Source organism: Schistocerca serialis, chromosome 1 (genome assembly GCF_023864345.2).
Source record: "Schistocerca serialis cubense isolate TAMUIC-IGC-003099 chromosome 1, iqSchSeri2.2, whole genome shotgun sequence".
Lineage (NCBI taxonomy): Eukaryota > Metazoa > Arthropoda > Insecta > Orthoptera > Acrididae > Schistocerca > Schistocerca serialis.
In genome coordinates this window covers 499,108,158-499,124,702 of record NC_064638.1, presented here as the reverse complement: position 1 = coordinate 499,124,702, position 16,545 = coordinate 499,108,158, and the positions used below count along the sequence as shown (strand labels likewise).

At 38.2% G+C, this 16,545-nt stretch overlaps 1 protein-coding gene across 3 annotated transcripts in view; it reads left to right on the top strand.

Annotated features, from left to right (window-relative positions):
• The window catches only part of LOC126474037 (SWI/SNF-related matrix-associated actin-dependent regulator of chromatin subfamily A containing DEAD/H box 1 homolog), a 182,422-nt gene that overhangs the window by 127,335 nt on the left and 38,542 nt on the right, over positions 1 to 16,545 (top strand). For all 3 annotated transcript variants that reach the window (XM_050101456.1, XM_050101462.1, XM_050101448.1), the window contains exon 12: positions 7,488 to 7,730. In XM_050101456.1, coding sequence (XP_049957413.1) covers positions 7,488 to 7,730 — 243 coding nt within the window. The remainder of the gene's footprint in view (positions 1 to 7,487; positions 7,731 to 16,545) is intronic.

The following is a 16,545-nucleotide window of genomic DNA, read 5'->3' as shown; positions in this document are numbered from 1 at the left end:
AAAATGATGACAGTAGGGCAATTGGCCTGTAGTTCTCAATGTTTTCTACATCATCTTTTTTGTGTAGAGGTAAAATTTTTGCATGTTTCAGATAATCAGGGAAACAACCGGCTTTGAAAGATTCATTTATGATATTGGTTAGGGGGGCTTTGATACTATTTATGCATTTTTTCAGCACAGACATTGGAATTTCATCTAAACCTGCTGAATTTTTGCTCTTTAATTTCCTTACCACATTACATACTTCTTCCTCAGTAGTGGGTAGCAATACCATTGAATTTGATGTATATTCCCGTGTTCGTGGATTATGAGATTTTGAAAAATTTTCCTGTAACTTTGTAGCTATACTACTAAAGTAAGAATTAACAAAGTTTGCTAGTTCTTTTGGGGTACTTGTTAGGTTTTCTTTGTTCCTGATTTGGGTGTTTATTTGCCTTTGTGTTGCTGTTCCTGTCTCTTGTTTCACTATAGTCCATGTAGCTTTACTTTTATTTTTAGCTAGATTTATTAGTCTATCATTGGCCTTTTTTTTTTTTTTTTTTTTTTTTTTTTTTTTGCAACATTGAGCACCTTCCTATAGATTTTTTTATAGTTTCTGTAGTAATGAAGAAAATCTGGATCACTGTTGTTGTTTTTTATAGAGTTTAGGTATTTAAAAGTTTGGGCAGATTTTCTAATTCCTGTGGTAATCCACTTATTTTTGGTGGATGTTCCAGTAGAACTTAGTGCTTTGGGGAAGGCTTCTTCGAATATTATCTTAAACTCCGACATGAATTTGGAGAATTTCTGATTCACATTATTTTCTGAATATACTTCTTCCCATCTTTCATGTCTTAATTGTAAGCAAAATTTTTGTATTGCTGCGTCTGAGTAGACTCTTTTAAACATGTGGAGGTTTACTGGTTTTTCTACAGAAGCTTTTACTTTTATGATTTGGCATAAATGATCTGACAGTCCAAGATTTTTGACAGTTATGACACAGTTTTCCCCACCTATATCTGTAGCTACATGGTCAATGGTAGATGTTGAGTGTTTGGTTATTCTTGTTGCACAATTAACTAAAGAGGACATGCCAAAACTATTCAGAATATTCAGAAAAGTGTTACTGGTTTCATCTGCCTTAGCTGTGTTAATGTTTAAGTCACCACACAAGAGTATATTACTTTTCAGGGATGACACTTGTTCTAGGCTTTGCATAAGTTTTGAAAAGAATGTTTCTAAATCACCACTGGGAGAACGGTATACACATAGTACAATTAGTTTTTTGGGCATATCTACAGCTGGTATCTCTACTGCTGACACTTCAAAATGCTTGTCTACACTTAGTAGGATAATATCATTCCTGACTTTAAATGAAATACCACTCTTAACAAAAATACATGATCCTCCACCTTTCATTGAGTTTCTGCAATAAGAACAAGCTAGTACATATGAGGGCAAATTTATGTATTGAATTTCATTGACTTTGCACCAGTGCTCTGTGATGCAGATAACTGGACTGTCTAAGGATTGTAACTCAACTTCTAGCTGTTGCACTTTGCTTTTTATACTCTGAATGTTTTGGTGAAGCACTGTTAGAGATTTAATGTTACTTATCTTGGAGGTTTCTTTTTCATCATGCTTGTGACTAAAAAATCTTGCAGATGGGAGGGAGGCACTCTCTTCCGTCTGCTTGTTGCTCCATGTGAGGTTGTGTACTTTTCTGCCACTGCTGATGTTGGAACTGCTGCTGCTCCTGTTGTCTGTACTGCTTCTGTTGATTGTGCTGCTGCTGACGGTGCTGTGTCTGCTGTTTCTGGTACTGCTGCTTTTAGTGACACTGGTGGCAGTTGTGCTGGTGTTTCTGCCTCTCTTACTTCTACTAGTGTTGAGTTTTCATCGTTTTTGCTATTGGGATAGCCTGGGATGGCGGCTAATTCTGCTGTAACCTCCTTTGAATGTGTGTTTTGGTCATCATTGCTTTCTGCATGAAAGTCCAGTGGCATAACAGTTTCAGTTAAAAAGTCGTCTTGCATGTTGAGTTTGTCTAAAGTTTCACTGATTTTTTCACTGAGCAGTCTTTTGCCTCTTCTGTTTAGGTGCATTCCATGATTTGTGTAGCTGCATCTCTGAAGAAAATTCACACTGAGAAAATAGGCATTTGAGTAGGCTTTACAGATTTTCTGGAATTGCCTGTTTGCTTTTTTAATTTCTAAATTTACGCAAGAATTAGGTATGAGATCATGCCTATGAGGTATTCCTGTTACTATCACTGTGTCCTTTTCGGTAGCATGAAGAGTTTTCTTTAGGTTGCGGACTGCAGTTGCCAGTTCATTCCTATACACATCGTTTGCGCCCGCAATCAGTACAATGCGCCGATTTTTGTTTTGTAATCTGTCTTGCTCAATGTTTTTAGCTACTTCCTGTATAGGAGCCCCTGGTTTAATATATCCACACGCTATCACATTGTGTTCAGCACACAATATTTCTGCAAGATTTCGTCCATGGTTATCAGAGTAAACTGTTACTTTTGTACGTTTATAACACTTTTTCGTCTTCGTTCTTCCGATAATGCATTTATCAATTTTGAATTTGTTCACTTCACACGTTTCTTCCGCTAGGCCTACTGTGTTTACATCAGTCTGTACAGTTGTGTAACAGGCTTGTGTTTCATTGCACTCAGAAATTGTGTTTATGCACTTTTCTTGTGAATGTTTGTTTAGTTCACACGTTTCGCGGCCTATCGTGTTTGTGCCTGGATACAAGGCATCAAAACGATTCTGCAACGGTACTTTGTACACTGTTTCACCAGATTTGGAGCGGAACTTTTTAGGTATTTCAAAGTCACGGCTAGTTTCTGTTAGTATGCCGTTACAATGAGAACTGCTTGAGATATACTTAAGCATGTTGAGAAGCACTGATGCGTATTTTTTGCTAAGTTCAAGATCACGCTGCAATGCACTCGCTACACAATCTTCAACACCAGAATATACCATTTCTGTTGCGGCTCGGCGTCCGTTACAAGTCACTACGCCGCAATTACAGTCCGAGTTTTCCAAATTTACTTCTACAATACATTTCGTATGACACCAAATTTGTCTCACAGAACAAAGTCTGACACCTTTACGAACAATTTCGCTACAATATAAACAGCTAACTGATACTTTTAAGTCAATTTCTGGAGAACGATTTATTATTACTTCCACACGTGACGCCATCTTGCTTTCATTGTATAAGCAAACAATAATATGAATGAATGAAGTTGCTTCTTTGAATGAAAACATTTTAATGAAGATACTTTGCTTTTCCGGATCATATCTACATTACATAGCTTGCTTTGGTGAAAACTGAAGTGTGTGATGTGGAAAACCTCTTGAAAAAGCAAACATTATAAATTACATGACTGTTGCAGTAAACCATGTTTATTGTTAGTGATATAATATGCACATTATTGTTTTCTTTTTTTATGTACCACAAAAACGGAACAGTTTATGATTATGAAACATACTATTAAGATATTTTTGAACTCATTCAGATTATGGAAAATTATGTTTAACGTAACTATACTGTTGAATTCTGCCCCAAAGTAAAGGCATGGGAGATAAAGAATCACAAGAAACTGATGAAATTTGTAATGGAGTGCTAGTGATTTGAAAGTCATATATTATTTGTGCTGCTGAAATGCCAGAAAGCATTTTTTTTTTTAATCATATGACAGAAACGCCAGGAAACTAAAATTTTGCTGTGAAGATAGACAAATATTGGTAATAGCAATCCACCTCCTGTGACTTCAATGTTGGAAAATAACAATGAGTTTCCTTTCTTTATACATTGGTTCACTTTCCTTCCAATACATTTCTTATACTGAGTCATCATCTAGAAGGTTTTACCCATAAATCTGTTCTTCTCAACACAAAAACTTTCTGTGACACATGTTGTTGTTGTTGTGGTCTTCAGTCCTGAGACTGGTTTGATGCAGCTCTCCATGCTATTCTATCCTGTGCAAGCTTCTTCATCTCCCAGTACCTACTGCAACCTACATCCTTCTGAATCTGCTTAGTGTATTCATCTCTTGGTCTCCCCCTACGATTTTTACCCTCCACGCTGCCCTCCAATACTAAATTGGTGATCCATTGATGCCTCAAAACATGTCCTACCAACCGATCCCTTCTTCTGGTCAAGTTGTGCCACAAACTCCTCTTCTCCCCAATACTATTCAGTACCTCCTCATTAGTTATGTGATATACCCATCTAATCTTCAGCATTCTTCTGTAGCACCACATTTCGAAAGCTTCTATTCTCTTCTTGTCCAAACTATTTACCGTCCATGTTTCACTTCCATACATGGCTACACTCCATACAAATACTTTCAGAAATGACTTCCTCACACTTAAATCTATACTCGATGTTAAAAAATTTCTCTTCTGCAGAAACGCTTTCCTTGCCATTGCCAGTCTACATTTTATATCCTCTCTACTTCGACCATCATCAGTTATTTTGCTCCCCAAATAGCAAAACTCCTTTACTGCTTTAAGTGTCTCATTTCCTAATCTAATACCCTCAACATCACCCGACTTAATTCGACTACATTCCATTATCCTCGTTTTTCGCCTTTGTTGATGTTCATCTTATATCCTCCTTTCAAGACACCATCCATTCCGTTCAACTGCTCTTCCAAGTCCTTTGCTGTCTCTGACAGAATTACAATGTCATCGGCCAACCTCAAAGTTTTTATTTCTTCTCCATGGATTTTAATACCTACTCCGAATTTTTCTTTTGTTTCCTTTACTGCTTGCTCAATATGCAGATTGAATAACATCGGGGAGAGGCTACAACCCTGTCTTACTCCCTTCCCAACCACTGCTTCCCTTTCATGTCCCTCGACTCTTATAACTGCCATCTGGTTTCTGTACAAATTGTAAATAGCCTTTCGCTCCCTGTATTTTACCCCTGCCACCTTTAGAATTTGAAAGAGAGTATTCCAGTCAACATTGTCAAAAGCTTTCTCTAAGTCTACAAATGCTAGAAACGTAGGTTTGCCTTTCCTTAATCTTTCTTCTAAGATAAGTCGTAAGGTCAGTATTGCCTCACGTGTTCCAGTATTTCTACGGAATCCAAACTGATCTTCCCCGAGGTCGGCTTCTACTAGTTTTTCCATTCGTCTGTAAAGAATTCGTGTTAGTATTTTGCAGCTGTGGCTTATTAAACTGATTGTTCGGTAATTCTCACATCTCTCAACACCTGCTTTCTTTGGGATTGGAATTATTATATTCTTCTCGAAGTCTGAGGGTATTTCGCCTGTTTCATACATCTTGCTCACCAGATGATGGTAGAGTTTTGTCAGGACTGGCTCTCCCAAGGCCGTCAGTAGTTCCAATGGAATGTTGTCTACTCTGGGGGCCTTGTTTCGACTCAGGTCTTTCAGTGCTCTGTCAAACTCTTCACGCAGTATCGTATCTCCCATTTCATCTTCATCTACATCCTCTTCCATTTCCATAATATTGTCCTCAAGTGCATCGCCCTTGTATAAACCCTCTATATACTCCTTCCACCTTTCTGCCTTCCCTTCTTTGCTTAGAACTGGGTTGCCATCTGAGCTCTTGATATTCATACAAGTGGTTCTCATTCTCTCCAAAGGTCTCTTTAATTCTCCTGTAGGCAGTATCTATCTTACCCCTAGTGAGACAAGCCTCTACATCCCAACATTTGTCCTCTAGCCATCCCTGCTTAGCCATTTTGCACTTCCTGTCGATCTCATATTTGAGACGTTTGTATTCCTTTTTGCCTGCTTCATTTACTGCATTTTTATATTTTCTCCTTTCATCAATTAAATTCAATATTTCTTCTGTTACCCAAGGATTTCTACTAGCCCTCGTCTTTTTACCTACTTGATCCTCTGCTGCCTTCACTACTTCATCCCTCAAAGCTACCCATTCTTCTTCTACTGTATTCCTTTCCCCCATTCCTGTCAATTGTTCCCTTATGCTCTCCCTGAAACTCTGTACAACCTCTGGTTCTTTCAGTTTATCCAGGTCCCATCTCCTTAAATTCCCACCTTTTTGCAGTTTCTTCAGTTTTAATCTACAGGTCATAACCAATAGATTGTGGTCATAGTCCGCATCTGCCCCTGGAAATGTCTTACTATTTAAAACCTGGTTCCTAAATCTCTGTCTTACCATTATATAATGTATCTGATACCTTTTAGTATCTCCAGGGTTCTTCCATGTATACAACCTTCTATCATGATTCTTAAACCAAGTGTTAGCTATGATTAAGTTGTGCTCTGTGCAAAATTCTACCAGGCGGCTTCCTCTTTCATTTCTTAGCCCCAATCCATATTCACCTACTACATTTCCTTCTCTCCCTTTTCCTACTGACGAATTCCAGTCACCCATGACTATTAAATTTTCGTCTCCCTTCACTATCTGAATAATTTCTTTTATTTCATCATACATTTCTTCAATTTCTTCGTCATCTGCAGAGCTAGTTGGCATATAAACTTGTACTACTGTAGTAGGTGTGGGCTTCGTATCTATCTTGGCCACAATAATGCGTTCACTAAGCTGTTTGTAGTAGCTTACTCGCGTTCCTATTTTCCTATTCATTATTAAACCTACTCCTGCATTACCCCTATTTGACTTTGTGTTTATAACCCTGTAGTCACCTGACCAGAAGTCTTGTTCCTCCTGCCACCGAACTTCACTAATTCCCACTATATCTAACTTTAACCTATCCATTTCCCTTTTCAAATTTTCTAACCTACCTGCCCGGTTAAGGGACCTGACGTTCCACGCTCCGATCCGTAGACGTCCTCTTGAGTAGTCCCCGCTCGGAGATCCGAATGGGGGACTATTTTACCTCCGGAATATTTTACCCAAGAGGACGCCATCATCATTTAATCATACAGTAAAGCTGCATGCCCTCGGGAAAAATTACGGCCGTAGTTTCCCCTTGCTTTCAGCCGTTCGCAGTACCAGCACAGCAAGGCGGTTTTGGTTATTGTTACAAGGCCAGATCAGTTAATCATCCAGACTGTTGCCCTTGCAACTACTGAAAAGGTTGCTGCCCCTCTTCAGGAACCACACGTTTGTCTGGCCTCTCAACAGATACCCCTCCGTTGTGGTTGTACCTACGGTACGGCTATCTGTATCGCTGAGGCACGCAAGCCTCCCCACCAACGGCAAGGTCCATGGTTCATGTGTGACACATGAATCAAAATAAATTCATAATTGCTGAATTGTATTTATACTGAACACTGTTAGTGTATCAAACCTATTTGTGTATGCATTGTTTCAGAATCTATATAATTTCAAAGAAACCTACTGTAATTGTAATATATAACAAAAAAATTACATGGGTAGTATGAGGATGAAACTTCGAGATTTTTTTTCGTTGGGGGGGGGGGGGATGACGATGTACTTTCTTCATCAAATATTATGCATATCCATTTTCTTGTGCAGAGAATCAAACATAATTTTATTTTGGAAATCTCTTTCATTTCTTTACAGAAACAAGCTGCAGAAAATGAAAAGAAAGACCAGCAACCACAATTTGAGCAACAACAGATTGCACAAGCACGAAGAATCATGAAACCATTTCTACTGAGGCGACTGAAATCTGAGGTATTGAAAGACCTCCCCAAAAAGACTGAATCTCTCATGAAGTGTCCCATGAATAAAAACCAGAAAATTATGTATGATAACCTGGTTAAAGCCTTCTCAAAAGCTGCAACAGAGACTGATTTATCGGAGGTAATGTCGAATTATAGTAGTTTCAGTAAAATATTTAGCATATTCCTGAAACACATGTTAAAATTTTAAGCGCTTTTTTGTGATTAAAAGTTGGCATTAAAAAAGTGGAGAAATTTCATTTCATAAAAGTATAATAAGATTGTGAACTTGCTCAGTGTCCAAGTCTGTGCATACAATTAGGGTGTATATGCCCTGGGATGACTGGGAAAAACTTGGAAGTTTTTTCATTCTGGAGAAATCAGGAAAAAACCTGGTAATTTTTTAGACTTCTGGGAGTTTTTCATTATTTTAGTTTTCAGGTATTTTTTTATTATCTTTTTAAAATTTTGATTGGTACAAGCAGATAACTAAAAAAGAGTTTCACTTTAATCCGCTACTGCAGAATAATACTGCATCAATAAAATATAAGTGAGAGAACAACACCAAAGTAAAACTTTAGTTGTAAATAAAATGCACCATTTACAACAACAAAACACAGCACATACACAAACATTTGCCGACAGCACAGGATGTCAAAGATTGTGCAATACTTTGTAACAACAAACTGCTTTTAATGCATTTTTCTCGTTGGCCTCATTTCGATGAACACACATCACAACTGTTTAAATTTGTTACCAGTCATGGAAACTATTGTGAATGGTGGTTTGAAGAGCGTTACTTTGAAACTAAATTTTGGTTTATACCAGATGAATTATGTTAAATGTGAGAATGTGCTGTGAATTTCTTAAATCATGGAGCTGTTTGATATATCTTAAAGGTAACACATGCTAAAAAAGACCAAGTTCCAAAGTTAGTTCTTCATATTTATTTTCGTTCTTTCATAGATTACAAATTATGGACTTTTGATGACAAAAAGTATAATTATTCTTAAAAGGAAGATTATGTGACATGAGCTATGGTTGGCGGACAAAAGTGCATCACGGTCTCAATTTCAGTGCTTTAGAAGCTACTGTGCTTTATTTGGTGGAATTCCTGTTTATACCTTCATAATGCAAAAATTTGCAGTGTAAACGTTGCCATGCATCAAAGATCTTTCCAGAATTCATCGTTTTTAGTGGGTTTCCTTTTGAAGTGCTGGGAAGCGCATAAAATCTTCACTGTTTACAGCTTCGAGGCAAAGTATATTATCACATAAAATGGAAAAAATGTTCTTTCACCAGGATGTAGTGTATTTTCACCTGGGGAAAAAATGTATTTTTAACTGAAAGATCTGTGAAAAAGATTTTTTTTCTTGTCCACGACATGTACACCCTGATAATTTTTATTAAGTATGGTTTTTAGTATACAGTTTCATAAATGCTGTTGTATGTTGATGGTTGCACAATAGTTAAATCCTTGTGCAATAAATGTTGATATTAGAGCACAATGTAATCAACTATGGGATGCTATTGAAATAGTATAACAACTAAGATTGTGTTATGCTGAAGTTTATGATAATCAAATGAATTGATTTATCATCTTAAGCAGGATGGATACACAGACCACATCTGTCAATATAGTCTGTAATTCTTTTAGTACTGAATCGATGTGCGCTGATCTGAGACTTCAGGTTTGATTTGTCTCAAAAAATAGTCATAACTGAATTACTTTGTTCATAAGCTACATTTATTCCATTTGATGTATTCATAGTCTTTTATGCAATGTGTGCTGCAGTCGACCAAATAAATGTGTAATTATGTGGACATTGCTTCAGCTGGAGGAACAGATCATCATCTTGACAGTACCTCAGTATAATAAATTTTCACAACCATTTCTTACAGTTGAATATTTGCAAACAGAACACTGTACAAGAATTCTGATTTACTTAAATCTTCTTTTCCAGATAGTGTGAATGTGTTCTTTGGCAGCTCATATTATTATTCCTCTGATTGCTATCTATTTCCCAAAACTGAGCATTTATTTAATTTTCCCTAAATCATTATTTACATCATGATGTAAATAAGATTTTAATTCCTTATATGAATATTTCTTAGCTCCTCACCTTAAAATCCGGTCTGATGACTCAGAATGAAATGATCCAGTATGTGATAGAGTCTTATGTAAAAATCCCCTTCCTGACTGGAGGAATGTATTCTCTGAATGGCATAGAGAGTAGGCAAATGATGCTACTAATGTAGTTGTTTTCTGCCATATATTCTCTTTGCTCATTTGTGGTGAGTAAATGTTGATGCAGAAATATGCATCTTGCGTAATATGTCTTGGGATACCAAGTGCGGCATAGTGGATAAGTGCCAGTTTACAAATATAATGGTATTGGGTTCAGTACTGAGTTCATCCTAAGATGTTTTTTGGTACTTACCTTTCTTTCACCTGTAGCAGCAGTTTGATAATGTGAAATGTTACAAGTTGCACCATGGTTGGGATATCATGTTATACTTCTTGAACACTGTAACTGGTTTAGTCAGTTTGAAGGATGGAGGAAAACAAGGGCATGCCATCTCCAGTAGGACTATGCCTAGTCAGGCACAGCAGTTTTCAAACTAACATGTGGCTTGCAACAGCATTAATTGCCTAGGATACCAACAGAATATGAGCATGAGAGAGAGAACACATTGTGTTAGAAATTTTGTGCTCTATGGCCTTAATATGTCTGGTTGAATGAATGTAATGCAGTACACTTCCCAGTAAATGCTTGGAATTCGTGTCTGGGGCAATATGTTATAGTCTTAGGTGGAGATTTCAATTTACCAGATATAGACTGGGACACTCAGATGTTTAGCACGGGTGGTAGGGACAGAGCATCGAGTGACATTATACTGAGTGCACTATCCGAAAATTACCTCGAGCAATTAAACAGAGAACCGACTCGTGGAGATAACATATTGGACCTACTGATAACAAACAGACCCGAACTTTTCGAATCTGTATGTACAGAACAGGGAATCAGTGATCATAAGGCCGTTGCAGCATCCCTGAATATGGAAGTTAATAGGAATATAAAAAAAGGGAGGAAGGTTTATCTGTTTAGCAAGAGTAATAGAAGGCAGATTTCAGACTACCTAACAGATCAAAACGAAAATTTCTGTTCCGACGCTGACAATGTTGAGTGTTTATGGAAAAAGTTCAAGGCAATCGTAAAATGCGTTTTAGACAGGTACGTGCCGAGTAAAACTGTGAGGGACGGGAAAAACCCACCGTGGTACAACAACAAAGTTAGGAAACTACTGCGAAAGCAAAGAGAGCTTCACTCCAAGTTTAAACGCAGCCAAAACCTCTCAGACAAACAGAAGCTAAACGATGTCAAAGTTAGCGTAAGGAGGGCTATGCGTGAAGCGTTCATTGAATTCGAAAGTAAAATTCTATGTACCGACTTGACAGAAAATCCTAGGAAGTTCTGGTCTTACGTTAAATCAGTAAGTGGCTCGAAACAGCATATCCAGACACTACGGGATGATGATGGCATTGAAACAGAGGATGACACGCGTAAAGCTGAAATACTAAACACCTTTTTCCAAAGCTGTTTCACAGAGGAAGACCGCACTGCAGTTCCTTCTCTAAATCCTCGCACAAACGAAAAAATGGCTGACATCGAAATAAGTGTCCAAGGAATAGAAAAGCAACTGGAATCACTCAATAGAGGAAAGTCCACTGGACCTGACGGGATACCAATTCGATTCTACACAGAGTACGCGAAAGAACTTGCCCCCCTTCTAACAGCCGTGTACCGCAAGTCTCTAGAGGAACGGAGGGTTCCAAATGATTGGAAAAGAGCACAGATAGTCCCAGTCTTCAAGAAGGGTCGTCGAGCAGATGCGCAAAACTATAGACCTATATCTCTTACGTCGATCTGTTGTAGAATTTTAGAACATGTTTTTTGCTCGCGTATCATGTCATTTCTGGAAACCCAGAATCTACTATGTAGGAATCAACATGGATTCCGGAAACAGCGATCGTGTGAGACCCAACTCGCCTTATTTGTTCATGAGACCCAGAAAATATTAGATACAGGCTCCCAGGTAGATGCTATTTTTCTTGACTTCCGGAAGGCGTTCGATACAGTTCCGCACTGTCGCCTGATAAGCAAAGTAAGAGCCTACGGAATATCAGACCAGCTGTGTGGCTGGATTGAGGAGTTTTTGGCAAACAGAACACAGCATGTTGTTATCAATGGAGAGACGTCTACAGACGTTAAAGTAACCTCTGGCGTGCCACAGGGGAGTGTTATGGGACCATTGCTTTTCACAATATATATAAATGACTTAGTAGATAGTGTCGGAAGTTCCATGCGGCTTTTCGCGGATGATGCTGTAGTATACAGAGAAGTTGCTGCATTAGAAAATTGTAGCGAAATACAGGAAGATCTGCAGCGGATAGGCACTTGGTGCAGGGAGTGGCAACTGACCCTTAACATAGACAAATGTAATGTATTGCGAATACATAGAAAGAAGGATCCTTTATTGTATGATTATATGATAGCGGAACAAACACTGGTAGCAGTTACTTCAGTAAAATATCTGGGAGTATGCGTACGGAACGATTTGAAGTGGAATGATCATATAAAACTAATTGTTGGTAAGGCGGGTACCAGGTTGAGATTCATTGGGAGAGTGCTTAGAAAATGTAGTCCATCAACAAAGGAGGTGGCTTACAAAACACTCGTTCGACCTATACTTGAGTATTGCTCATCAGTGTGGGATCCGTACCAGGTCGGGTTGACGGAGGAGATAGAGAAGATCCAAAGAAGAGCGGCGCGTTTCGTCACTGGGTTATTTGGTAACCGTGATAGCGTTACGGAGATGTTTAATAAACTCAAGTGGCAGACTCTGCAAGAGAGGCGCTCTGCATCGCGGTGTAGCTTGCTCGCCAGGTTTCGAGAGGATGCGTTTCTGGATGAGGTATCGAATATATTGCTTCCCCCTACTTATACTTCCCGAGGAGATCACGAATGTAAAATTAGAGAGATTAGAGCGCGCACGGAGGCTTTCAGACAGTCGTTCTTCCCGCGAACCATACGCGACTGGAACAGGAAAGGGAGGTATTGACAGTGGCACGTAAGGTGCCCTCCGCCACACACCGTTGGGTGGCTTGCGGAGTATCAATGTAGATGTAGATGTAGAATATGAATCCTTGGCTAGTTCTCATTAACTAGTGAAAGTTGTAGATGACATTAGCTAACAGTGCCTGTAGCATAATAGTTGCAGATATTCATATGCTTATACAGGAAACTTTAAGCTGGGGAAGTGAGTCGTAGTTGCTTAAATTATGAATAGGAATAACTTGTTTATAAGAACATTTTTTTCAAGTTGAAGTTATGACTAGTATTGTCCATTTGCTGTTTTGGAAGTAGTAGTTCAATGAGGTAAAGTCCATAGAAATATCCATACACCCTTGTTGTCTACATCTACATCCTTATACACACTTAACTGCCTGGCAGAGGGTTCATCGAACCATTTTCATACTACTTCTCTATCATTCTACCCTCGAACGGCACATGGGAAAAAGGAACACCTAAATCTTTCCGTTTGAGCTCTGATTTCTCTTATTTATTATGATGGTCATTTCTCCCTACATAGGAGGGTGTCAACAAAATATTTTTGCATTCGGAAGAGGAAGTTGGTGATTGAAATTTCGTAAATAGATCTTGCTGCAAAGAAAACCGCCTTTGTTGCAGTGACTACCACCCCAACTCGCGTATCATGGTCACTCTCACCCCTATTGCACGATAACACGAAACGAGCTGCCCTTCTTTGCACTTTTTCGATGTCCTCCATCAATCTCACCTGGTAAGGATCCCACACTGCACAGCAATATTCCAGCAGAGTATGCAAAAGTGTAATGTAGGCTGTCTCTTTAGAGGGTTTGTTGCATCTTGTAAGTGTTCTGCCAACATAGCGTAGTCTTTGTTTCACCCTCCCCACAATATTATCTATGTGGTCTTTCCAATTTAAGTTGCTTGTAATTGTAATTCCTAGATATTTAGTCGAAGTGACAGCCCGTAGATTTGTTCGATTTATCGTCCACCCAAAATTTATCGGATTTCTTTTAGTATCCATGTGGATGACCTCACACTTCTTTTAGTTTAGTGCTAATTGCCACTTTTCGCACCATACAGATATTCTCTCTAGAGCATTTTGTAATTGGAATTGATCATCTGATGATTTTATTAGACGGTAAGTTACAGCGTCATCTGCATACAATCGAAGGGAGCTGCTCAGATTATCACCTAGATCTTTTATATAAATCAGGAGCAGCAGAGGGCCTATGCAGAATGCCAGCTATCACTTCTGTTCTACTCAATGATTTACCGTCTACCGTCTGTCACTATGAACTGTGACCTCTCTGAGAGGAAATCACGAATCCAGTCACACAACTGAGATGATACTCCATATGCAAGCAATTTGCTTAATAGTCGCTCGTGAGGAACGGTATCAAAAGCCTTCTGGAAATCTAGGAATATGGAATCGATCTGAGATCCCTTGTCGACAGAACTCATTACTTCATGGGAATAAAGAGCTAGCTGTGTTGCACAAGAACAATATTTTCTGAATGCGTGTTGGTTATGTATCAATAAGTCATTTTCTTCAAGGTGATTCATAATGTTTGAGTACATTATATGCTCCAAAATCCTACTGCAAATTGAGGTCAGTGATATGGGTCTGTAATTCAATGGGTTACTCCTATTTCCTTTCTTGAATATTGGTGTGACCTGGGCTGCTTTCCAGTCTTTAGGAACAGACCTTTCGTCAAGTGAGCAGTTGTATGTGATTGCTAAGAAAGGTGCTATTGTGTCTGCATACTCTGAAAGGAACTTGATTGGTATACCATCTGGACTGGAAGACTTGCCTTTCTTAAGTGATTTGAGTTGTTTCGCGACACCTAAGATATCTACTTTTATGTCACTAATGCTAACAGCTGTTATGGTTTCGAATTCTGCAATATTTACTTCGTCTTCTTTCGTGAAGGAATTATGGAAAACTGTATTTAGTAACTTCACTTTAGTGGCACCATTGTCTGTAGCATTTCCATCGTTATCGTGCAGTGACGGTATTGACTGTTTTTTTGCCACTGGTGTACTTTACATATGACCAGAATCTCTTTTGGTTTTGTACCATATTTTTAGACAATGTTTCATTGTGGAAACTATTAAAGTCATCTCGCATTGGCATCTGCACTAAATTTTGCGCTTCTGTGAAACTCAGCCTGTCTTGGGGATTTTGCGTTCTTCTGAATTTGGCATGCTTTTTTCGTTGCTTCTGCAACAGTGTTCTGACGTGTTTTGTGTACCATGGTGGTTCAGTCCCTGTTACTGCCATTACTGTATCTTTGAGCCATATCTGGTCTACACTCACATAATTAGCTTGGAAGGAAAGGAGACTCTCTCTTAGGAAGGCATTAAGTGAATTTTTATCTGCTGTTTTAAATAGATATATTTTGCATTTATTTTTAGTGGTTTTGGTTGATATGGTTTTGAGCCTCGCTACAATGACCTTGTGTTCAGTAATCCCTGTATCCGTCATGACACTCTCTGTTAGATCAGTATTATTTGTGGCTAAGGGGTCAAGTGTGTTTTTGCAAGCATTTACAATTCGTGTGGGCTCATGAACTAATTGTTCAAAGTAATTCTCAGAGAAAGCATTTAGTACAATTTCGGAAGATGTTTTCTGTCTACCACCAGCTTTGAACATGTATTTTTGCCAACAAATCGAGAGTAGATTGAAGTCTCCACCAATTATAACTGTATGAGTGGGGTACTTATTAGTAATGAGATTAAAGTTTTCTTTGTACCGTTCAACTATTATATCATCTGAGTCGGGGGGTTGGTAGAAGTAGCCAATTATTAATTTGGTACGGCTGTTGAGTATAACCCCTACCCATAGTAATTCACAGGAACTATCTATTTCAACTACACTACAAGATAAACTACTACCAACAGACACAAACACACCACCATCTACTTTATTTAATCGATCCTTTCTGAACACAGTTTGTGCCTCTGCAAAAATTTCGGCATAATTTATCTCCGGCTTTAGCCAGCTTTCTGTTCCTATAATGATTTCAGCTTCGGTACTTTCCATCAGTGCTTGAAGCTCTGGTACTTTTGTTCTGCATTATTTCTTCCTGCTCCTATTCTTCATAGATTTTTTTGTTGCAGATTATTTCATTTAGATCATTACTGTTCAAGATAATATCTTTCCCACGTTTTGAGTAAAAGTATTTTTTTATTCAGCTCCAGGAATCAAAAACATCCCTAGAGGATGTATTTTCCATTCATACTTTAAAGATTTCAGTTTGGTATCTCTCTTTTGTATGTCATTATTCTAAAATAACCTAAACCCTTTTGCAGTCAGCCAATTTTGAGCATTGGTTACTAAAAATGTCTAAATTTTTACACTGTCATACAGTGTTCTATTTAAATTGTCATACATCATGCTGCATTCAATCTTTTTTTTATTTTTTTAAATGAAATAATATCACTTACCCACAAAAGAATGTAGCCAAAAACTAATCAAATAAATAAACTTAAAATGTTAACTTAAAGAAGAATATGATGTAAACAATATTAAATTACAATACTGCACATAAAATGTGATGTTGGAAGATACATAAACAAGTATCATGAAGGGTGATGTCGGGAAACAAACAATGCAGTAACAGAGTTTTCAATCATCAATATTTCTCTGCAACATTATTCAAAAGTTGGTAACTATTGACATACGCATAAACTGAAACATTGAGAATTAATTTTGGGAACTGCAGGTAGGAACATCAACAAGTAGGAAAAGACAGATTGCTACTTACCGCAAAGAGGACATGTCAAGTTGCAGTCAGGGACAGTTAAAACACCATCACATCAGCTTTTGACCACAGTCTTCAT